The 25,664-nt window shown below is 39.7% G+C and overlaps 1 protein-coding gene across 1 annotated transcript; it reads right to left on the bottom strand.

Annotated features, from left to right (window-relative positions):
* Positions 1–3,131: 3,131 nt before the first annotated feature.
* Positions 3,132–9,720, bottom strand: LOC143414317 (uncharacterized). The gene is made up of 5 exons (XM_076878442.1): positions 9,516–9,720; positions 4,920–5,933; positions 4,522–4,677; positions 4,112–4,204; positions 3,132–3,679 (listed from the first exon to the last, which is right to left on the bottom strand). Exons 2-5 carry the CDS (start codon positions 5,925–5,927, stop codon positions 3,356–3,358), a joined length of 1,581 nt encoding a protein of 526 aa, XP_076734557.1. The 5' UTR covers positions 5,928–5,933; positions 9,516–9,720; the 3' UTR covers positions 3,132–3,355.
* Positions 9,721–25,664: the final 15,944 nt, after the last annotated feature.

Below are 25,664 nucleotides of genomic sequence, written 5' to 3' on the forward strand. Positions count from 1 at the left end.
ATTAAGCAAGAATCCTGTAAAGAATGATTACTGGAGGAAGAGAGATTGACACAAACAGAGAAAGAAATTTAAAAAATCAAGGAAGCAAAAGCAAATGTGTCAACCTGCATAAAGATGTAGAGAAAAGTGAAAACCAGCTGTCATGTGAAGAGGGCAAAATATCAACAAATGAGCTATCCTGAGCCTGAGCTAACAGGACAGCCTATTTGTATTTTTAACCTGTGTACAGCATAGCTGGTTGAATCCTGTCATGTCAGGTTTCTATGTTCATGATAGATGCCTTGTCTCCCTCTGGCTGCAGACATGTAGCCTGGGCTCAGTGGAATTCCTCTGCCTGTTATTCACAAATGCTTTTTTGACGACATATCCATTTTTGTCCTACACCATTTGGTCCCACTATATTGCTCTCTGCAATTTCCCATCTATCCCTATTATCCGTCGCAAAGTGGCAGATACCTGCTTACGTCCATCCAAGGAGGGGGTCAGAGAGACGAGGGAGGTAGCAAAGGGAATCCACCAAAACTCGGATCTCAGAAAGCCTGAAAAGGAGATTTCTCAGTTATAAAATTGTTAGGATGCCTGGGTCATTGACCCAGGGTTTTTGAGTTTATTATATTATTTATAATTTCTAGTCTTTGGGTTTTTGTTAGAGTCATGTCTTATGGTTTGTCTCTGTGTAATCCTTAGTTGCTGTCTTCCCTGTCCGCTATATCCCCGTGTCCAGTCAGTGTCTGTGTCTGCCCTGGTCCCACGTCTCTGTTCCCTCTGTTGTAGTGCCTGCATGTGAGTCTGTGTCTTTGTTCAGTCTGTGTTATGTGTTTCCTGTTTTACTTTGAAGGTCTCTGTCTTATCTCAGTGTATTCAGTTTACGCTTCCTTGTCTCATCAGTTCTGATTTGCCCCAGCTGTGTTTCCCTCCTGCTGTCCATTCCCTGATTGCTCCCTCTATGTATTTAAGCCCTGTATTTCAGTTTGTCATTGTCGTGATCTACCGTTATCTTGCTGTGTGTTTTTGCTGCGTAGGTGTATTTTGTATTCTTAGTTTTTGTTACCCTTTTTGAGTTCAGCATTAAAGCTGTTTTGAGTTACTTTCTGTCTCTGGAGGAGTCTGCACTTTGGGTCCTTCTCCTGCCTGCACACAGCCGTCACATAACAAAAATAATAGAAATTAGCGTTTTCAAATGGTGCAACATCAGCTTAAATGAAATGTTTTAAAGTTGATGCATAAAAATACAACAATAAAACCTCTGTATTTTTATTCATGGACTCCATGAGAGCATCTTTCCGTGATTCACAGTTGAAAAAAAACTTCATCTATCTCCTAATGGTCCTGTTACTCATTCTTATTGACATCATACAAAGGTAAGAGTAGAACAAACTGTCTGAAACTGAGTGTATCGAGTTCTCCAAAGTCACACAGGACTAGAGCTATGCTGACTTCATTATTTAAATTTTAGACCAAGTTTCTTATAAACATCCGCCTGGCCTGTTTGGTGCCCTGGGCGACCCCCCCACCCCCACCCAACTGTTGTCGGAAAATATTAGATAGATATTTAAGAAATATAAGATAAGATAAGATACACCTGGTGCAGATAGCAGAAGGAGAATACAAAAAATAAAAATAAAATACAACAAATACAAAATAAGTAAGATGATACACTATATATTTTATATAGCGAGAGAGAGAGAAAGAGTATGCAAATGGATAACAAACAGCCATTATAATTCGTCATACAATGAGAATAGCAGATAAATCAACAATACACCTCTCCCAGTTAATGGCTAATTAATATTATGCTGAACACAGTAGACAGTAGACATCAGTGTCTACTGTCTGTCAGGGCTGGACTGGGACAAAAAATCGGCCCGGGCATTTTGACTGGTGGTATTATAGGAAAAGCCATAAATCCTTTGAATGAAAACAAATGCTGTTGTCACAGTAATGTACACTGTCTTGCTGGTATATATGTATCATTATAATAAACTTAAACCTACACCATCCTCCCTATTCTGGTATTCTAAACAGTACCCAAAAGTAGACTGCTTGGTCGAGTTAACCTCCTGAGCTATCTACAACACATGGTGAAAACCTGAAATTAAGACAGAGAAGACTAGAGGTGAGACATGATCATTACTGATTACTGATAGATTTAGATATATTTTCATAAACCATTCATTTGCCACATCAATAAACAGCATAGCAGGGCAAAATATTTTTTCTAACATTGCAACCTTTAAAAAGTGAAAGGAGATGAGAAAGGTGAGAAAGAATAAAACTTAATTGACTTTTTGATGGCATTTTACACACAGCACTGGTACAGTATCTAGAAAATGTGGGAAAATACTGGCATCATACACTGAAAAAAGAAAATAGTTGAACCAACTTAATTGAATTATTTCAATTGGTAACACCAAATTTAATTAAGTTCTTTGAAATTAAGTTAATACATTAAATTAACACAACTGATTTAAGTTACATGTACTTAATAAATTAATTGCTGTCAAATAAACATTTTGCATTAATCCAACTTAAAATTAAGACATTTCAACTTAAAGTTTTCAGTTTTTCCAACCCAATAATTTGCATAACCCAAAAGTAAAATATTGCTCTTTGCTAACCTAATAATGTGGTTTAGTGTAAATTACTTTTTGTAGTGACTCTAAAATGAAATTTTAGTTTGTATAATAAAGCTTAAATCAAAATTTTAAGTTGCCTGAAAATATTTTTCAAAAATTCAAAATCCAATGTTTTTTTTTTTAAATGCTTTATTGTATAAATGTAATAAAGTATTACCTTTATGGCAACCAACACAGCTTTTGGTCAAATACATTACACATTTGTCCTTTTTGAAACACATATGCACAAAATGCAAGTAATGCTTAGTAGGACCACAAAGTTGTCAACAAAGTGTAAAGTGCAACACAGTATTACACAAATATCAATCTTAACACATACAGTGTCAACTATGAAAAAGTGCCCCAAGAGTATACAGAAACTTCTCTTCAGCTATAGCCAATAAATAAATATCTGAACAGTGTAGCTGACCAATGGGGATGAAAAAATATAAACACTCCTCTAGAGTTTTAGAATGTCACGACAGTTTGTTGTATAACTGAGCACATCAAACCTGAAATGCAACCTTTCCCTTGAAACGAAGGCAAATATGTCTGAAAAAAAATTAAAAAATAAATAAAAATACCATAAAAGCACATTAAATTGGGGTTTGAGGTCTCTTGGAGCATAAAAAAGGCCCAACATCCAAAAGAGACTACATATTTTACATGCTATATGTCCAAACACAGTTGTTCCTTCGCATTATGGCACAGGGCCATTTGTTGGTCATTGTTCTGTGCCATTACTGGGAGCTTTGAAGTTTGATATACAGATTTTGGACTTTGGGGGACATCTTGTGCTGATCAAGCTGCATGAAGATTTTTTGGAGCACTTCAAAAGTGAAGCGAAAGGGTTTTGGATAAGCTAGGTTGAGTGCATAGATCAAACCTAGAAGCAGGGCACAAGCTGAGGCAACTGAAGTTAGTTCATGCAACACTTCCACACCCTCAATGACAATGCCAATGTCTTCAGGTGGCTCCTGCAGTCCCTCCCCCTCCTTCCGAATCACATACACTGCCATGGTGACCTCCTCCAGGTCCCTCTGAACATCATCTGCTCCACAGTCCTACAGAGGGGTACAAGACACAAACACAAATCATCATTAGCCTCACTTCTTACTGTGATTAAGTGTTTGGGTGATGTACCAATATGTGTTATGTGCTGGGCTATTTCTTGGCTGGGTGTCATCACACACCAGAAACAGCAGAGAGAGGTGTATCAATCTGACTCTAATCAAATTGTAAGCAAGAAAGATAAGATTTCCCAACATGTCAAACTATTCCTTTGAACTTAAATAATCAAGTAAGCCCGTCTTACTTAAAACAAAGTCAATCCGATATGTAATGTGTTGTTGCTGGGAATTACATAATGTCCAATATGGTCATGATAATAAATACATGTCAGCAATCCAACTAGGGTTCACGTGTTATGTTTGTTCTAACAGTTAACTTTTTTGTGTCCCTTTGACAAGATGTGCTGACAAACTGTTGAAACTTACAAGGTATTCCTTGATCAGGCCATCTGCATCTTCTCCCAGGAAGATGGTGAGGGCTTTCAGCACACATTCCCTCCGATGATTAATGTCCACAGTCTAGAACAACAAATGTTGAGTAATTTTAAACTCTAAATTTCATAAGACAGACATCCTTACTCTTATTGCTTAACTTACATGTACTTTATTTAAAAACAGTAATTCACAAGCCCAGAGATTCATTACAGAAAGAAAAGGGGATGAGTTCAGTGGAGTCGCTAAAAACATTCATGCATATGAAAGCCATGATTAGCATTGGCCTGCCCATATTGTCTTTATGAAAGATTCAGTTAAATATATATATATTTTTTTGGATTCAGATATATTTTGACAGCCCTCTTAGTTACGAAGCATCTTGTTTGATGGTACAGATTTACCTGGTCCAATGTGTCCAAGATGTTCGCAATCTTTTGGCGTGTTGCTCCTCCTTTGGCACGTATGACTTTGATCAGCTGACTTGAGTGCATGTCTAACTGGGCCATGAACTTCCACTCAAGAGGAACAGCCATGAGCCTCTGGAACTCTGTATTTATCTAAAAACAAAACACAAATGACAGTAGATATTGTATTATGGAACAAAATGCTGAAACTGATTGTATGCCAAAATGTCTATATCCCAAAAAGTATAACATATATGGGAATTCAAAATGTAAATTCTTTCATTAAGTTCAGTGTTATAAAATCTCAACCAAATCAAGTTATGACCGATTCATGAAAGTTAACTGCAATAAATCCCGAAGCATACAGACTTCGATCACTTCAGTTCCATTCTTACCTCTTTCTGTGTGAAGAGTGCAGGCCATCTGTCCTTCAGTTCCTGAATGCTTGGTTCTTGGTTTACCACCTCATGTCGTCTGTAGGCAAACGTGTTAGCCATTTTGTCTGCGATGACCCTTTCATTGTCCCTTATCCCGATCTCTGTCAGAAGTTCTAGTCTCACTTTTTCCATGCTGTCCAGAGTCTCACCAGTAGGAAAGGATGGATAAAAGTTAGCTTCAGAACGTTTTGGCTTCTTCACTTTTTTAGCAGGGAAAGCATCTGTAGTAGCTTTAGATTTCAGTGAGTTTACACACAGCCCCTGTAATTTGAGCTGGGTCCTGTAGTTTGCCATTTTGTACTTCAGTCGTTGTTTCCAACCGTAGCAGCCATTGAATGATCCAGGTTCTTTCAAACATGGGTGCTTTTTGATAAGGGCCTCTGCAGCTGCGCAGAAATGTGCATCCTCTGGATAGGCCTTGTAACGGTAAATTTCTTCTGCAACTCTTTTCAGGATATCAGACAGCATTCGGGCGCTTAAAGTCAACATTTTTTGGCTCACACGGTACTCAGTATTCCCCCTCTCTAGCTGTAGCTCTGTGTCATATGAAAATTGGGGAATTGCAAAGTCTTCTGGCCACTGTTGTGTTCGAGATGACATAGATTCAGGGGATGAGAGGATAATTGTGTCATTTGATGCCACCGAAATACCGTCATCAGACTCAAATGAAAGAGACAGAGATGAAGTGGACTGATCGGCACTGATCAAAGGTGGATTTGTTTGCTGGTGGATCACTTTGATTGTCCCCAAATTCCGAAGTTCGGTGGTAGAATTCAGATTAAAGAAGTCGTTGCCAAAGTCTTGGTCCATGTATTGCAGTCTGAAGTTACCTTTTAACCCAAAGGTAGTCTTTATCGTGCTGAGAAGGTCTTCAAGTGACTCTGGGATGCCATTTGGAAGAGTCAGCTTTTCAATGTTGTTCTCTCCTAAAATCACCTTCAGTCTTGCAGGTGTTGAACCAGCCATGGTGGTCTGAGAACAAAGCACAAGCACAGTTAGTGAGGATCAACATGTAAACCACTGACATTTCCAATTAGGAGAATTTAATGTCAAACTAGAGGAAAAGAGAGAAGGCAAAGAGAGGAGGAAAGGGGAGGAGAAAATGAAGAGGAGAGGTGGAGATCAGCTGAGGCAGCGAGGAGAGAAGGCAAACCGAAGAGGAGAAGGGAGGAGAAGAGAGATGGCGAGAATATGGGAGACATTGAAGAGAAGAGAGAAGGAGAGGAGGTGAGGAGAATATAGGAGACAATAAGGAGAGGAAAGAAGAAAAAGAGAAGAGAAGCAGAAGGGGGGAGAGCATAGGATTAGCATTCACTGACTGGAATCCAGCGACCTGCATTAAAAAAAAATGACATAACTGATGAATTGCCAATGACATCATCACACCACTTTGGCTTGCAGTATAAAATAAATATGTTCTGAGAACACATTAGTATTGTATGGGTCTGGGTTTTGTTTTCCCACTTAAGAAAATACTTTATCATATTTTGAGGCCTCACCATTTAAACATGGACATATCTTTTCAAGGTGACAAGACGCATCCCTCTAATATTGTAGTCTGCCAGTGGGTAGGTATCATGCAGTTCTTGTGGCTCAACAAGTTCCACTTCTTTGCTTGGTGATGTTTTGAGATCATAAGCTCTGTAGTGTTCCATATACCATCCGCTAAGCTTTTTCAGAATGAAGATTAGTTTGTCCTGCAGTATCACCATTTGGATGATTTCACCAAACTCTGGCAGTCCTCCCAGTGAGCCGTGGATCAAGATCATCCCACACTTGTAGATTATTCCATTATATGCTACACTTTTAGCCAAGCACACATTGTCCATATCTGGAGACTTCTGTCTCAGTGCATTTGAGATGTCCTTGTTAAGAACATCAATGTGAACAGTGGAAACATCTGTTACTTCCAGTGGGGGTTTGGCAAAGCTAATTGCATGCAAATGATATGCAATCTGATACTGATGTCTCTGTGAAAGGGAAAGAAGTACATTTTTGAAGCATCTGATGTTCCTTGCAACTCTTTTAAAAAAACTATGCTTTGCTTCGAATCGCATAGTCCATAGTGCAACCAGTGGCCCAAACTTACGGATCAAGTATGGATAATGTTCCAAGTAGTGGTGCTTTGGTTTAAGATTAACATCTGGGAAAACCTCTTGAAACTTGATTCTGTGCTCGGAGATCTTAAAACCAAGATATGCAATGGAGTCCTCAGTATGAACAGGACTGACAACAAGATCAACAATGTCCTTCAAGTCTGTTAAGATGTGCCAAGCAGGCTCCTCACAGGGTACACTCTGCCCAACGAACAAAGGCAAAAATCTGATAAGACTCCAGTTCTCGTGTGCATTCCCTCCTACACTTTTTTTGGATGCAAAACTGAGAGCCACAGGATGAGGTCGATTTGTTTTGTCAGCCCACTTAAAGTTGAAAGATGATATTGCTTCATTCAATGTACATAATGTGAAATACTTTTTTTTGATTAACAAATTGAGGCAAAGCGCAAGTTCAAAAGGAACAATTCCCTCAAAAAGATCATGTACAACATCAGGTGGAAACCCAGTGGTAACATCAAAATGTGAGAGGTGCTTTGACAAAATACACTTTGATTTCACACCATAATAACTGGGCCATTTGTTTTCCTCGATAATTCGTAAATGATCTGCATGAATGTCTTTTGTTCTTAAAGTAAAGACTTCACTTCTGACTTCAATAGTCTGGAACTCTGATGTTTCTGCAGTGCAAAATCTACATACGTATGTCCCTGAGAAATTTTCAAAGAATCCAGCAATACTGTGTGCACCAAGGTTGTCGGCAACAACACACTGAACAGTGCCTTTTACTGTTCTGCCCAACTTTGACAGAAATATCCCACTCTGTTCCAAAATTACAAGATCATTAATTACAGGTTTTAACACTTTCTCATACCCATAGCACTTCAGATCATTACTTTTGATTAAAGCAGCCAAATAGATTGAGGTTAAAGCAGAATTACAGCCTGGTGGCAAATTACCCAAAACCCAGTACAATCCACAAATTTTATGCTTCCTCCGTGATGTACCAAGGGGATTACATATTTCGAATTCATCAATGTATAATATCAATGAAATGCTTTCCTGCTTGGACAACAGTCCATTTTCATGGAAGAAGTCACCATCGAAGATAGTTTTGTAGTGCACATAAGTTTTTTGAGGCTGATTATCTACAGTATTCAAATTAACAGCCTGATCCAAGATTGTCTGGCAGTCAAGAATATGCTGCAAAGACTTTAAAATTGAAATATATTGGAATGACTTGTTATTTTTTCGGTCAAGTATATATTCCACTGGTTCCACTACTTTAAAGTGGCTCTTATAGTATGCTTTTCGTCTCCAAGGACTGGAAAGTGGACCTTTATCTCCAATTGCTTTTTTTACAGGGTTTGTCTCACAGAGTACACTGGCTAGCTTTTCAACAACTGACTGGTCAAATTGGCATCCGTTGTCTTGTAATACTTGGCTAATAGTCTTTTGGGTAATCGCCACAGAAACAGAACCAATCAAATAGTTTAACTCCTGCAAAAGCTCATCTACAGCTGCATTAGACACAAGAAAGATGTGTTCCAACTTAAGGAGCACTGAAGCAATTTTAAGCTCAATATCCTTCTCTAAGTTTTCAGAATACCCATTGTCAAAAGCAGAATTTAAATTTACATCACTCTCTATAATTTCCACATCTGAAATATCACTGGCAACACTGGCAAAAGATTCATCAACAGAACTTATTCCAGGCTTAAATGTGTTCACTGTACCAGAGTGTTTTCTGTATTTATGACTTTTGAAGTTCTCATAGACATTGGTTTTATATTCACAGTTTTGGAACACACATGTTACAGTCTCCTTATTTTTAAGATGCTGATAGATATGTTGAAAATATTCTCTTTCTGTGGAGAGTTGATTATGGCCACAAATATGGCAAGTGAATGTGGACGCAGCTTTGGAGACTGCTTGTTGGGCAGGGTGATTTCTTGATAGATGGCTCAGTAGGGCGTTCCAAGTCTTGAACCTACATGCACAATTTAAATAAGTGCATGGATATGAGTGGCCTCGTCCGTAATGCCTATGAATCAGTTTGTAGTGTTTGAGCAATTCAGATCTTTTTGTTAATGTTGTCCCACAGTCCTTGCATCTCCACATGAAGCATAGCACTGGAGGAACAAAGAGACACGCTTTACTGGGTGTATATAAATAATTTGAGAAAACACAGAGGGAGAGTTGGGCAATATTACAATATATCAATATGGTGATATGAGACTAGATCTCATCTCAGCTTTTTGCCACATTGCCCAACACAAAGCGAATCATTTAAACACAAAATGTATTCATCAAATGTAGCCAGCCCTCTCTAATTAGATTTTAAAGGGATAAGTTCAAAACAAAAGTTTAAAAACAAAACCCAAATGCCCATAGGTACATTTTTTTTTTTTTGCAATTGTTTTATATATAAAGCCGATTCCTGTTCAGTGTAAAACTGAATTAAGTTTAAATGAGACATTACTATTTTGAACTTGCATACCTTTGTTGTTGATAAACTGAAAGTACGCAAGTTCACAGGTAAAACGAGCTGCCTGGCACGCCTCCACACAGGAATGCCCCTCTTGAAGTAGTCACAGAGCTGAGAAGAAGTTAGGTCAGAAGGTGGCGATGGGGCATCACATTGGACACCAAGCCAAAGGTTGTGGCACTGTCCAGGGTTCCAACCAGAGGTGATGTAATCTTTCTGCCATCAGCAGACACCCCTCTGGAGAGGTTGACAGGAAGGAAAGGAAGCGCTACCCAAAGTCCTAAAGATTAAAGATATGTTCGAGTTAGTCTGTCGATCTTTCATCATGTTTACAGTGTTCATCTGCATCTATGTACTTATATATGTATTCAGACACAGACCAGAAGTGTGCTAGGTCTACAAGAAATCTGATGGCTGTATTTTCTGTGTTCAATAGCGTAATACTTTCTTCTATGATTTCTAATTTTGATTTTCTGCCGCACACCATCTCCCTCTCACACGGCTGATCCGTGCGTGTACGAGCGCTGCACGCACCCTTTCTCCTCGCCTTCTTAACGTTATGTACATTGAAAGCAATGCAAGCGGCAGTAAATGCATGCTTCCTGGAGCCACCACAGCTAAACTTTACCTCCTACATCACCCGTGGCCGTGACCGCGTGAACTATTCGCGCCGACAGGCATACTGCGAACAACCACTCGTGTATAAATGCGCGCGCCCGAAGTAACGTAGTCTGAAGAGAACCGCGGCCCAGCTTGCCGCTATAATGTGCTAATGCTAATGAATAACTAACAGTAAGCCAACACCGACACACTGCATGAATACACAACTTTAAGCTAGCGTTACGATATTAAAACAAGAGAGTACCGCCGGAAAACTACTAACTTAACCTACATGTCCAAGCACAAACTACCAACAGGTCTGACATTTCGCTAATGTTAGCAGGGCTGAATGATAGCGGTTTGGTCAGGTCAGTTTACTAAACACTTAACAAACTTAACAATACAGTTGGAATATTTTTATATCTAATATATTAAAATATGTGTTCTACATTTGACTTACCTTCAAGGACTATGGAAAAAGTAATATCTTCGTTACCTTATTGACCAAATTGTTCACGAGGTCCTGCCTGCAGCCAAGTGCCTCTCAAATTGTTGTTCTCAACCGCAAGTAGAAAATTCTGGAGAAGGCGGAGACGTCATGACATCAGATGCACTGCGTCAGGAGAAACCTAATTGATGCAGGTTGACTCTAATGAGAATAGCAGGTTACATGTGTACTGAGGGAACAACACGTAATAACAAGTTGATATACTCCACAAATTTAGACTGGCTCCACTAAAGCAGAAATCTTAATGAAACTGACTCTGAACTTTACATAACTTCAACTACTGCTGAAATACACTTTTTAGAGTGTATACAGGGAGTGCAGAATTATTAGGCAAGTTGTATTTTTGAGGAATAATTTTATTATTGAACAACAACCATGTTCTCAATGAACCCAAAAAACTCATTAATATCAAAGCTGAATGTTTTTGGAAGTAGTTTTTAGTTTGTTTTTAGTTTTAGCTATTTTAGGGGGATATCTGTGTGTGCAGGTGACTATTACTGTGCATAATTATTAGGCAACTTAACAAAAATCAAATATATACCCATTTCAATTATTTATTTTTACCAGTGAAACCAATATAACATCTCCACATTCACAAATATACATTTCTGACATTCAAAAACAAAACAAAAACAAATCAGCGACCAATATAGCCACCTTTCTTTGCAAGGACACTCAAAAGCCTGCCATCCATGGATTCTGTCAGTGTTTTGATCTGTTCACCATCAACATTGCGTGCAGCAGCAACCACAGCCTCCCAGACACTGTTCAGAGAGGTGTACTGTTTTCCCTCCTTGTAAATCTCACATTTGATGATGGACCACAGGTTCTCAATGGGGTTCAGATCAGGTGAACAAGGAGGGCATGTCATTAGTTTTTCTTCTTTTATACCCTTTCTTTCCAGCCACGCTGTGGAGTACTTGGACGCGTGTGATGGAGCATTGTCCTGCATGAAAATCATGTTTTTCTTGAAGGATGCAGACTTCTTCCTGTACCACTGCTTGAAGAAGGTGTCTTCCAGAAACTGGCAGTAGGACTGGGAGTTGAGCTTGACTCCATCCTCAACCCGAATAGGCCCCACAAGCTCATCTTTGATGATACCAGCCCAAACCAGTACTCCACCTCCACCTTGCTAGCGTCTGAGTCGGACTGGAGCTCTCTGCCCTTTACCAATCCAGCCACGGGCCCATCCATCTGGCCCATCAAGACTCACTCTCATTTCATCAGTCCATAAAACCTTAGAAAAACCAGTTTTGAGATATTTCTTGGCCCAGTCTTGACGTTTCAGCTTGTGTGTCTTGTTCAGTGGTGGTCGTCTTTCAGCCTTTCTTACCTTGGCCATGTCGCTGAGTATTGCACACCTTGTGCTTTTGGGCACTCCAGTGATGTTGCAGCTCTGAAATATGGCCAAACTGGTGGCAAGTGGCATCTTGGCAGCTGCACGCTTGACTTTTCTCAGTTCATGGGCAGTTATTTTGCGCCTTGGTTTTTCCACACACTTCTTGCGACCCTGTTGACTAGTTTGAATGAAACGCTTGATTGTTCGATGATCACGCTTCAGAAGGTTTGCAATTTTGAGACTGCTGCATCCCTCTGCAAGATATCTCACTATTTTTGACTTTTCTGAGCCTGTCAAGTCCTTCTTTTGACCCATTTTGCCAAAGGAAAGGAAGTTGCCTAATAATTATGCACACCTGATATAGGGTGTTGATGTCATTAGACCACACCCCTTCTCATTACAGAGATGCACATCCCCTAATATGCTTAATTGGTAGTAGGCTTTCGAGCCTATACAGCTTGGAGTAGGACAACATGCATGAAGAGGATGATGTGGACAAAATACTCATTTGCCTAATAATTCTGCACTCCCTGTACAACAAGACACAGACGTAGAGAGTGAGGATGAGGGTGAGCTTGTGTGGAGGTTTTCACAGCAAAACAGTACCACCACTATTATCCCTCCAACCCTGGAATCTCTGGTGGGTGAACAACAACTGGGGGAGCCTCAAACAGCTGACTTCGACCCTTTCTTACAGGACCAAAGAGAGATACACAAACCTGAGTTGCAGACAGCAGAGCAACATTACAACCACCAGGAGTCACAGGATGAACAACAAGATGAGCAAGGAGACAGTGACTCCAACAGTGAACAAGGGTTGTCACCTGTCCTCAGACACCCCAAGAGAGAGCAACGTCAGCCCAAAATGCTGACATATGATATATTAGGACAACCCACAGTCAGACAAGCTGATATGGACAGTGTTAAGATGGGAGCTATTTGCACCCAGAGACTGTGGAGGCCTTGGTGGCCTGAAGATATACCAGCAAGGTGTGAGACACAGTAATAAGAAACTGATCCAAAACGAAGACATTAACATGAACATTGTGACAAGCAGAATAGAGCAAATGTAGCACCAACAGACAATGGACAGAATCTAACACTCATTCTTATGGTGTGTGCTAACTTGTCACATGCTGAACATATGATGATGATGACCATCTGTAAAAGATGCCTTGATATGTAAACAAAGTTAAGTGTGGTAACAGACTAGTGTATTGTTGGCCGAATATTGAGTCTGGTTACAGTCAGAGATTCAGAGTAACATGATGAGCTTGTTTACTAACCTTGAGGGAGAAAAATGGTTACTTGGCACAACATGATTCGTGATTAGCTTCTACCATGACTTTTAATTTGCTGCATGCAAATTGTTGAATTGCAATGTTTCATTGAACAGATGTCAGAAGTATGTGTAACCATAATTGTTACCCAGGGATAGGTATACTAATAGTACACAAGAAATGTACTGACAACAGCAAACATGTTCAAAGAGTTTAAGAAAAAATAGACAGAAGCCTTTTTTTTTCTCTTTCTTCCTTTTTTTATTAAGTAGGGGAGGGTGTGGCACCCTGAGTATTTTGAGCATTAAGAACAAGTCTCAGATGTGTTCCTTATGTGTTCGTGCCCACCCCCCATCATCTTTTTTTGCTATTTGTTGTGACAATAGTTTGCATCATAACACAGAGCGAAAAGCTCATTTGCTCCCACCTGATGTGATGTTAGGGCGATATTTAGTTTCGCCAGTACGTGGCAGTGGCGGCTCAGCCAAACGGGTAACTGGCAAAATAATCCTTCACAAAAGTAGCGCAGGCCAGTTATTACAATGGAAGCCGCCAGTAACACTGAATTGTTTTGCTGTGTTTCAGGTGAGAGCAATATACGAGAACTACATACATTTATGTAAAGTTGATGCTTATTTAACATGTTTGGAGTGTAATTCTTGTTTATATGGTGTTTAATGTGAGCGAATAAGGGAGTTGTTTCACGTTATCTGTGGGTAATGCTAGTAACATTTGTGCGCTAGCTTAGTCATGTTAGCCTCCTGCATTAATCTCTGTAACAGTGTTGTTCCATCAGTAAGGTGAAAGGAAACTGTTAGCTGGTTTCAGTTAAAGTTATAGGAAATAGACCAGCCAGTACATGTTATGTTGTCTATTGTTTACTGGTCATTTTCTCTGTGTTTTAAGGGCTGATTAATACATGGCCATTACACGTAATGCTACAAAAGTAACGCAGGCCAGTTATTACAATGGAAGCCGCCAGTAACACTGAATTGTTTTGCTGTGTTTCAGCGCAATAAATCTTCATGTGCACCTGAATGAACCCTGTCGTCCTTCAGTGTGTAACAAAGACAACATGCATGAAGAGGATGATGTGGACAAAATACTCATTTGCCTAGTAATTCTGCACTCCCTGTATAGTACTTAACTACTTCTGAAGAAATTATGATGGGGCCCTAAAAAAATTATTATGTACAATAATGGATTTCTATACATTATTGTATAGAAATCCATACAATACATCCAGCTTTGTGTCCGTGACAAACTGTGTTCCTTTTCACTTCAATACCAAACGCATAATATTTTCTCTGAATACGAGACGATTCCGTTTTTTACGGGATGGTTGTAAACTCTAATAACTAACCTTATAAATAAAATAAGATAAAACAAGTTCAACATCAATAAAATCATAGCACCCGCCCAGCAGTATATAAACTCCGTCATACTAGCTAGTACGCAGTACAAGTTATTGTAACTGACTGTAAAAAGTCAGCATTATGAAAATAAACTCCACCTAAACTTCGTTTATATCTGACCCAGATAGACTGCAGGTCATAACCTATTACCTGAAGTTCAGTTCACCGCCTCAGGTCTCTGCTCCTCCTGTCTTTCCATCATCCACCTGCCAGCATGTTGCACCTGCTGGCCTCCACCACTTGCTAATGTTACTGAATCTGTGGAAGCTCCGCAATAGCCACCACCAAAAACTGAGTTATTTTTACACATCTCCCAGCATCTGGCCAATCCACCACCTTTCAGTGTTTATACCGTTATGGGGAAAAAACAAAACAAAAAACAAAAAAACAAAACAAAACCAATCGGCCCATAAAAACGAAAAATCACCATCGGCCCACCGGGCAAATGAAATTTTGGATAGCTGGATTGGCCCGATGGCCAATCCAGCTATGCTGTCTGTCTACTGCTTACCATCATAGCCAAGTGGTTAACAAACATAAACAGAACCCCCAAAAGTTGATTCTTTTCTTCTGGACATAGTGTTTTCAGTGGGAGAAACATTTCGTCACTCATCCAAGTGACTTATTCAGTCTCAGCTGACTGCAGGTTTCCCCAGTCTTATAGACAGTGTATTGATACTAGCACCACTGAAGGAACAATGGGCTGGGAGGTCAGTTCCTTGCTCATTAATATTCAAATTCTCATGACCATTGATCAACAACCACTGATGGTTGCTCATTGATCAAAGACCACTGGTCAATGGTCATGAGTACCATTCACAGAGGGTTGGGGAATGGCCGCAATCACAGCATTGTAAGATGGCGAAAGATGTACCCTTAGGCCCCCTCCTCGATTCAGAGATGGTCTTTCCCTTTTCATGTAAATGGCCTCCTCGCTCAAACCAGCATTCCTCCCTGTCCAGAATGTGTACATCTTTATCCTTGAGAGAGTGTCCACTGCCCTGTAGGTGTAAATAGACTGCGGAGTCCTGGCCCAACTAATGAATGTTATCTTGTTTCAGGATACATAATACCTGCCATTATCCAAAGATACATCTGGTTACCTGTATCTTTTACTTGATTCTCCTCTTCTCTCTTTTTTTCTAAACTGAGGACCTGATGACTTTGACATTTTCCTGTCCATCTTCCCTCAGTAATTTTGGACTCCAGTATCAACACCCAACCCCACAAGATAGACTAATAGACTAACAGACCAGCACATTGTATAGAGTATAGTATAGATTGCAGAGGTGTGGACTCGAGTCACATGACTTGGACTCGAGTCAGACTCGAGTCATTAATTTTATGACTTTAGACTTGACTTGAAAAAATGTTCTAAGACTTGTGACTTGACTTGGACTTTTACACCAATGACCTGAGACTTGAATTGGACTTGAACCGGTTTACTTGAAAAGACTTGATATTTCACCCCAAATATAAAATTTAACATGCATATTATAAAGAGATTGAAAATGTGACGTCATTCAGGGGTAAAACAGCAAAGGATTCTGGGAACTCGTGGCAAGAGGTACTAGCGCACGCAGGCTTTCAATTGAAATCAGTCACACAGCGATAAAAAGAAACACAAAAATGGCAAGAAGCTGTTGTATTATTAACTGCAATAGCCGGTCGCATGACAGCCACGGGAAGCCGACGGGTAAAGAGATCAGTTGTTATCGGATTACGTCGTTGAAGAGAAATTGTTCGAGCCATGTTTCCGAAGTAACAAAGAGGCGATGGATGGCCTGGATTGCAGCCATTCGAAGACCAAATATAACGTCCCAGAACACTCCAGCTCACATGTTAGTCTGCTCCAAGAATTTCCACAAAGGTCAGAGTTTTGTAGTAGTTAATACGTCATTTTTCTTAACATAATTGGTGATATAGGTTACAAGTAAGTCTGGCGCTGAACAGAAATTGTCGCGCTATGCTCCTTTATTTATTGTGCATAAATAGTGAATTGTCCTGACACAATATTGCGTTTCGCTTCTGTTATTACCATGGTACACTGACAAAAACATATAGTTTTATTCACAGGATAAAACAGGTTTTTGTATCACCAATTGCCCAGTGCGATTACAGCATACAGTATTATTGTCACTGCTACATTTCTGTAATGCGAACCAGAAATTATTTCCACTACTAATTAATTACCATTGAGCTCAAAGGTTATATTAATAAACGGTTAACAAATGTGTATTTATGACGACGATTTGTGAGACTGGTAAACTTATGATAGGTACGGTGGTCTTTACTTTCTACACGGTGCATTTCAAGGTCCTGTACCCATCCGTCGGTAAACTGTACCTGGACTTGTTGCAGTGACCTGAAGTTACTAAACTTCATGAGTGTATGCACTCACTCCAAGAACCATATGATTATAAATATGCATATAAATATGCTACGATGAGATAGCTGACTTCATCTAACTAGCAAATGTTGTCCAGGCTACGTTGGTGATGCAGTTTTTTTTAATGTATATGATATTTTTGTCATGCGATTTTAAAGCCGGTCCTACAACCGCATCCAAGAATAACATGCAGCTTATCTCAGAACCGTCGGTGAAAATTATTCTAGGAGCTAAGTTTAATTGAGCTGCATTTTATAGAGGTGCAATTTCACAATTTGTGTATATTTTCTACGTTCACTATTTCGTCATGTGTTGAGAAAAACACAGATTTAAAAATTACATGGTCTAATATTTACATTTAGCATATAACTGCAACATTATTTTTTCATTTTTTTTTAAAGACTCGAAAGGACTTGAAATTCAAAATTTCAGACTTGTGACTTTACTCGGACTTTTACACCAGTGACTTGAGACTCGACTCTGACTTGCCTGACATTACTTGAGACTTGACTTGAGACTTGAGGATAAAGACTTGAGACTTACTTGAGACTTTCAAAACAATGACTTGGTCCCACCTCTGATAGATTGTATAGAGCCCCCCCCCTGAGATTTCACACAGCCCGTGAAAAATAATTAATACATAATGGGCTTGGATTGTGTATGAGACCCCAGCACAGCAGCAGCAGCAAGCAGGCGCACTAAGCCCCCCCCACACACACACACACTCAGTTTTCGTGTATATGTATGTGATAGAATTTGGAAAACACATCGGTGCAAATTATAAGTCTTCAGTTTTTGTGTTTGTTGTAGGACTGTCAACATTAGCGTGTTAATGTCATCACGATTAAAAAATTTTTTTTACACATTCAACCCATCTTGAGCACAGAATGGGCATACTTTGGACAAAGTCCCCGAAATGCATTAACAGAGACATTTCAGGCATTTTGAGTCATTCTGCGCTTGTAACTGATTAATTTGGTTAGAATTTTTAATTGTGATGACAGCGTTAACGTTGACAGTTCTAGTTTGTTGGTTTGTTTTATTTTGCGAGCTGGTTATTAGGTGCCGCTCCAGCCAGCCAGAGAATCATCTGCTGCCCCACCCATCCTCACTGTGTTTGGGAAGCAGCAGGCGCACCTCGCTAATGGAGGGCGCCTTTACTCCCCGCAAATGGGCAATAGTAAACCGATCGGTCCCCATGTAATCCTCAAAATGCGCTGGCAGGATGTTGGGTAGCGCGGGTGCAAGCAACTTTTTTTTGCCACCCCCCACCATGATGTCACCCTGGGCAACCATGTCACCCATATCAAAAACCGCTACTGCATCCAACAGTGTAACAATGTATTAAATAAGAAAGCATAATAGTTCCACTTTAAGTGAGAGGTGTTCTTCCATTGTACTCTCCACAGGTACCTAATAGAAAATGCAGTGTAGAGATCCCATCTCTTGTTTGTGCACTCCAGTAGTTGAAAATGAGAGTGGACATTTTGCGTGTTGAATTTTGCTATTCACTGATTAAAGAATTAAAATTAATTGATAAAATTAAAGTTCAATACACCCATGCAATCCTTTATTTTGAGCAGCCTATCAGAAAAGCTAATCAAACACTCACTAGTAAGGTATCACTTGCTATCATTCAACGAAATTGGATTTTTAGCAATGTTATCAGTATGGCTCTGGTGATGGCACTGTTGGCCAGTCCACCATAACAATTAATCTGAAACAGTCTCACAATCAAAAGGACGTCAGATGTTCATAGTGTCTTGAAAATAAACGCGATTTTTCTGCAGGGTGAACATCAAACCAAAATGTTCCCATCATCAACTGAAATCTATTGGTACAAAACTCAACTACAAGCTTTGCTTTTTTTGTTTTTTGTTTTTAAGGATGCTGAAATTATAGTATGCTTAATTTGGCATTGTGGTCTGAGTACTTCCACTGGTGACTTTGTAGCTGATGCAAGGTCTTGTTTATATACACTGTGTTAAGGCCTGTCCTTAAAAAAAGTCACAATCTGAAGTTCTAAGCAGAAAGGTTATATTGGATAATTACTTCATTGATTAATGTTTCAGTTGGCAACATGTTAGTTAACCCTGCAGTAGCTTCTCATTTCTCAAAAATTCACAGTTGAAGACGTCCTGCAGTGGTGGAAAAATGTGACTTAGTTCCAATTTCCTGGTCCAATTATGGGAATCAAGAAGATTGTTGAAACTACTACAACTGCGTTAAGAGCTGTTCAACACATTACTAAACTGGAAGTGGTCAATCAACATCTTCAAGCAAGAAATGTGCCTGAAAAAAAATTTGACAATGAGTAAAAATTAACAGCAGAACTCAAGAGTAGGAAATGCATTTCAATACATGCAATACAAAACAAAAAATACTCAATGGATTAGAACTAAACAGTTGTTGTGTTTGTGCGTACGTACGTGTTTGTGTGTGTAAACCAAAAATCCAGATCTTAACCCAGCTCTGAATCTTTGGGATGTGCTGAAGAGGACTTTATGCAACAGTGGCATCACTAATACAAAATCCTGGGGAAGAATTAATGCAACTCTGACCAGAAATAAATGTTGTGTAGTCTTGCTCTTAAAGATGCTGGTCTCAGCAGCCTAAACCAAGAACCCCAGACCTCCCTCTCCTCAGTCACCTCCTCCAGCTTATGTGGGGAAACCTCAAGGTGTTCCCAAGTCAGCCGTGATAATAATCTCTCCAGTATGTCCTGGGTCTGTCCCGGGGCCTCCTTGTGGTAGTACATACCTGGAACATCTCATCAAAGCAGCAGTAGGCATCCTGGCCTGATGTCCGAACCACCTCAACTGGAGGTGGTTTGGACATCATCCTTTCGATAGGGAGGAGCAGCGGCTTTACTTTGAGCCCCTTTTTTAATGACCGATCTCCTCACCCTATATCTAAGAGAGAGGCCAGCAGAACCCAACAGAATCACATTGTATTATTGTAGGGTCTACCTTACAATATAAAGCGGCTTCAGGCGACTGTTGTTGTGATTTGGCGCTATATAAATAAAATTGAATTGAATGACATCATTGGCAACAAAGTAAGGATGAAATTCTGAGGCCACCAAAGTGGAACACTTCCACCACCTGGCTATGCCTAGATATTCTGTCTATAAAATGATGAAGTTGATGAGAAAGGGCAGCCCTGGTAGAATTCAAACCCACTGGAAACAAGTCCAACTTATTACCAGCAATGCAGACCAAGCTCCTGCAATGTTTATGTACAGGAACCAAATGGCACATGGAATGGGCCAGACACCCCATACTTCTGAAGCACTCCACACAGGACACAGTTCGAGGGACATGGTTGAATGTATTCAAAATACATGTGGACTGGTTCAGGAAAGTCCCACACACCCTCATATGTACTTCAGAGGATAAAGAGCTGGTCCTGTGTTCCGCTATCAGGACGAAAAACACACTGTTCCTCCTGTATCTAAAGTTTATCTCACGGACAAACTCTCCTTTCCAGGACCCTGGCATAAACCATAAACACCACTAGGGTTCAGTCCAGCAAAAAGTTACTGCAAAACATGTCCACTCATCCACCGGCAAGAACCTCAAGGTACTGCCAGCAAGCCGAGGAGATTAAGTTTTCTTTTTTTTTAGAAGAGACAGGTATTTTTTTTATTTGCTGCAATACAGTATTGACAATGAATATGACTTTTTTCTGATATTTAAACACGTTGATTTGATTAAAGAGTGAAAGGTCCTCTCAAATAAATGGAAAAAATCTCTCTTTAATCTAAAGTTGGTTGAAAAGTTTTAAGTTACACTGGTAATACTCATCAGTGTACCTCGAGTGGACACTGTGTGGCTGTCTGGCAATCATTTAACAACTAGTTAAATTAAAATGGGAATCAAACATAATGACTGATGTATGTAACTTTTTAAAAAATGGCTAGATGTTATTTACATTTACTAAACATTTTAAAGATTTCAGCCTTGGTGTTTATGTTTCATTTAAACATCTTTTTGACCACTATTAAGAGAAAATGTATCATTGAAATTCGATTTAATTAATTTAATTAAGTCTTTGTAATAACATGAAAACATCATAACTAACCAAGCAGATTTTACCCAGCAAACAATGTCTGTGGACATCTGGTGCTTGTGAAACTAGCAAGGCTGCACTGTATCTTTTTCTACACAGCAAGTACACAACGCAGAAATAACAGGAAGTGGGAAACAAGTAGATTGTAATGATGCATCATTGTTTTCCTCAGTTTAGTCTAAATAAACCGCTCTGCATAGAGGCCATGCAAATCTACTATGCCCATCTCCAAGTGGCTCTTAATTGAGCATTCCCAAGTTTAGTACACAAAACCTAATATGGTTAATCGCCATTTGTAGAAAAACAAGAAAAATAGATTTAAGGCCATGTTTAGTACATTTCTTTCGAACACAGTGAGAGGAGAATTCATAGAACACAAACACCCAAATACAAATACAGTGTGTGAATGTTTGGTTTATTTGTTTTCTAATGAAGCACAAATTTAATCTGATAAGTGATTTGGTGTGCTGTACATCCATATCTTTTAAACCAGACACCAGCATCAGCAATAAAGGAAAGGATTTACGACAGAGAGAAGACAGAGGCACTCCAGAGGAGCGGGTGTCAGTGTCTCTCTTTAAGGGGGGAGCTGATGGCAGTATGAGTGGTAACATTCAGAAGGGTGAGGTGTGGCTCAGCGAGGGAGGGGAAGAAGGAAGATGGTAAGGAGGAGTAGAAAAACACTTAGATAGATTAAACACGTAGGGATGAGTGAGGACTTTATTTTTATGTGCATGTGTCTGCAAATGTGCTAGCTTGTGTGTAAGTGTGTGAGGTGTGTGTGGTGCATGGTAGAGACACACTTTTGGATCCATTTCAGGTCCTGCCCAGCAATCCTTTATGGATTAGTGGTGGGTCGGCCCTTTTTTTTATCACCTATAGAATCTATCATTAATGGACATCTAGAGGACTTCATAGGTATTCAATGAGGAAGACATCACTCCACTGTCAGCACTAACATTGTTTGCCTGAGTGGCACTCAGTGTTGTGGAACCAGGAAATAGTGTTAAACCCTTTCATTGGGACGAAGAGTGATACTGGGCCTGGGTTATTCCATTCATCATAAACTGACATCAGCAGGTAAATAGGCTGATATTACCTGGCAGAGTGGACTTAAAAGGAGTCCATGTGCGTGTAAATCACTGGAGACATCACTGGAGGTTTAACATATGAAACTGCCCGGTTGGACAGCAGAATTTACATTCACATCACATGTAGGAGCTATAAGACTGACTGTGTAGAGATGTAGAAAAGTACAAGTTTACCCCGAATGACTGCAAGGTTGTGAGATCTGGGTCCATAACTCCCTAGTCCAATTGATCCTTCTACATGCAACTGCAGAAATTTGTCCACCTTTCCGGTCGCTACAGATATGGAAGAGGGGCTCCAGGACTTCAATTTTGGACATGGTGGCAGGAGTGCTTTCACACGAGAGTCTAATCTAACACAATTCTTCCATAATTTCCTATACCAAGCTAGATGAACAGGGTGACCTGGCTGCAGGGCAACTTGGGTTCAACATAGAAATCTAAACCGTCACTATTAATGACCATGTCTAAATACATTGAGCTGGTGGCATGTACAGATATACAGCCTGGCTAGATATCTGTTAATGAGCAGCTGAATGAGTATAACTAGTAAAGTGGCCCTTGACTGTATTGTAATATGGGGTAATATTTGGTTTAATTCCTTAAGGTCAGTTTATCTCACCTCTCTTGTGTTCCTTGTATACTGTTTAGTCTCAGTCTCTGTGTTTGTGGTTTCTTTGTTGTCTCACTTCCTGTATAGTTTAGCAACTCTTTTGCTCTCTATTTAGTTCTACTTCATTTGTCCCATTTTTCCCTGATTATTTCAACTGCGTTCCTAGCTGTTTCCTATTCCCCACATTATTCCTTAATGTATTTAATGTATTTAGTTGCCATTTACCGTGATGTCTGTTTACCCCCCTATTGTTCTTTCTTATGTGTTCTCCAAGTTTGGATTCAGTTTATCTAAGCTGTTTCTTTGGATTTCTGAATGCTTTCTTTTTTTTACCATTAAATCCGAGGTTTTTAATCAAAAATGAAATATTCAAATTCACATTTGTGTGACAGAAGCAGGAATTTTTCTGTAGTGCATGTGTCACGGTCCTGGGTCGTGTGACCCAGTGTATTGAGTTTTCTTATATTTTGATATTCATTGTTTATGTTTAAGTCTCATTTAGTTATCTAAGCTCATTTCTGTTTTGCCTAGGTTGACCTGTTATAGTTCATTGTTTATTAGATTCCCCTTGTGCCTTCACCCCCTGTGCTTAAGACTCCCTCACCCTTCATGTGTTTCATGTCTGCATGTCCTATATTGTCAAGCTGCTCTTGTCATGTCTGCATTTCATGTTTCCTGTTTTTCTCTGTTTCCAAGTTCACTGTGTTTAGTTTCACTTCCCCTGTGGGGTCGTAATCTTCATTATAATCAACTGTTCCCCGTGTTTTTCCACTTCCCCTGATCATCCCCTGTGTGCATTTAGTCTGTGTGTTTTCATTCATTCTTCATCAGGTCCACTGTTGTTTCACACCATGTTTCATGTGTTCATGTCAGGGTTTTTCATTGTCTATTTTAGTTTAGGTTAATATATAGTTTTGCATCGGTTTGCCTTGCCCTTTGTTTGTACCTTTTTATCAGCTTTATTAAGCATCTCGCCTTTTGTTAATTCAAGTTACGTTTCACATTCCATTGTGTCTGCATTTGGGTCCATTATTCACTCTACACGTAGACAGCTTCCGCAGATTGTGACAGCATGTGGAGAAATGTACTATTAAATTAGAAGACACTGATAGGTTTCAGGTTGCATTAAAATACATATTATTCTGTATCAGGTGTTGTCACCTGACAAAAAAAAGCAAAATAAGGTTTATGTTGCTGAAATTAATATCTTATCTAGAACTGAATGAATGTAAGGGTGACTAATTTCAACTTAATGGTCGAGAACTTATTAGAAAGAATGTATATTTCCATGGGGAAATTCCTCTCTGCATTTAACCCATTCACTCAGTGAAGCAGTGGGCAGCCATTGGGCACCCAGGGAGCAGTGTGTAGGGACGGTACCTTGCTCAGGGGTACCTCAGGGTAGCCGTTCAGTGGATTTGAACCACCAACTTTCCAATCATGGGGCCACCACTCTACCTACTGAGCTGTCCCTTAAACTTGTGGGACTTGTGGTTTCAGAGATGGGACGAAGAAAAACCAGATGACTAGATTTCAAAGAATTTATTGCTTTTGGAGCTCAGCTGTGGAAGTTAAAGACTATTAGAAAATGTCATCAGGCTGTTTAAAATCATGGGCTTGGTTCAAGTTTATCATGACACATTGTTATCTTAGAGGCACATGCACTTTGTGACAAGTCATATACTGAGGACTTTTGAGGTTTTTCAATTATTGCAACCATTTTGAAATAAAACTGCGACCTCTAGCCATTTAGAGCAGGGCTGCCCAATCCCAGTCCTCGAGAGCTACTATCCTGCAGCTTTTAGATGCATCCCTACTCCAACACAGCTGAATCAAATGGTTTGGTTACCTCTTCAGCATGCCATCATGTTTGGCAAAGGCCTGATAACAAGCCATTCATTTGATTCGGGTGTGTGGGAACAAGGGTGCATCTAAAAGCTGCAGGACGGTAGCTCTCGAGGACCGGGATTGGGCACCCCTGATTTAGAGTAAACGTAAGGAGTGAGTGCCTATGGCAGCAAAATGCAGAGTAAAAGGTTTTGGGGTTTGTTTTGGGTTTTTTTTACCCTTGGCTTGCCCTAATTATACAGGGCATTGATTTTACAATGCTTCCATGGATTGATTAGAAGAGCCCTGCACCTCCCCTAAGGAAGGAGAGCTTCGTTCTCTGGTCTCGTTGTCACAGTTGTCCTCTCCACTCATCCTCTTCTCAGTTCATCTTTAATTGCAGCTATTTCTTTTCTTTTTATTGTATCCTTAAGCTTCCCATCAATTTTTAAGTTGCCTTTACATTGCTTTTATTTACAGTGGTTCTCTTTCTGTTTTCTTTTCTAGAAATTCCTTACTGCATAAATATTCCTGAAGTGAAACAATTTCTATGTAATCAGTGACCCTTCCAGGGTTAGGGTTGTTTAAACCATGGTAATGTTAATGCCTCCGTCACACAGACAGGGTGCACCCTGTATCAGTCACCAGTAAAAAGATGCTACATATCAAAACCAGTATGGCATTAACGCTTTCCTGTTAAAAGCTTTCCCATTTGGATTTCCCATCAGTAAAAAAAACATAAAATAAAAATAATAAAAATTCATCTTTATGTGCTTGTTGTACAAATTACATGTTGGCAAAGATTGATTTTGTGATTATTAGAACCCAAATGCTGACTAAAGAGCAACAGAAAGCAAGGTTTGATTAAGCTGTTAAAGAAAGTTTACAAAAGGTCCAGAAAAGGCACAAAGTTCAAAAAATGATGATGAAACAATTAAGAATCCAGGAGCACACTGCAATACAAGACTTTATATTAGAGTTTTCATAATCTGATCATGATCAAGGCTGGCCAGAGTAAATAATCAGCTTTC

Source organism: Maylandia zebra, linkage group LG20, assembly GCF_041146795.1.
Source record: "Maylandia zebra isolate NMK-2024a linkage group LG20, Mzebra_GT3a, whole genome shotgun sequence".
Classification (NCBI taxonomy): domain Eukaryota; kingdom Metazoa; phylum Chordata; class Actinopteri; order Cichliformes; family Cichlidae; genus Maylandia; species Maylandia zebra.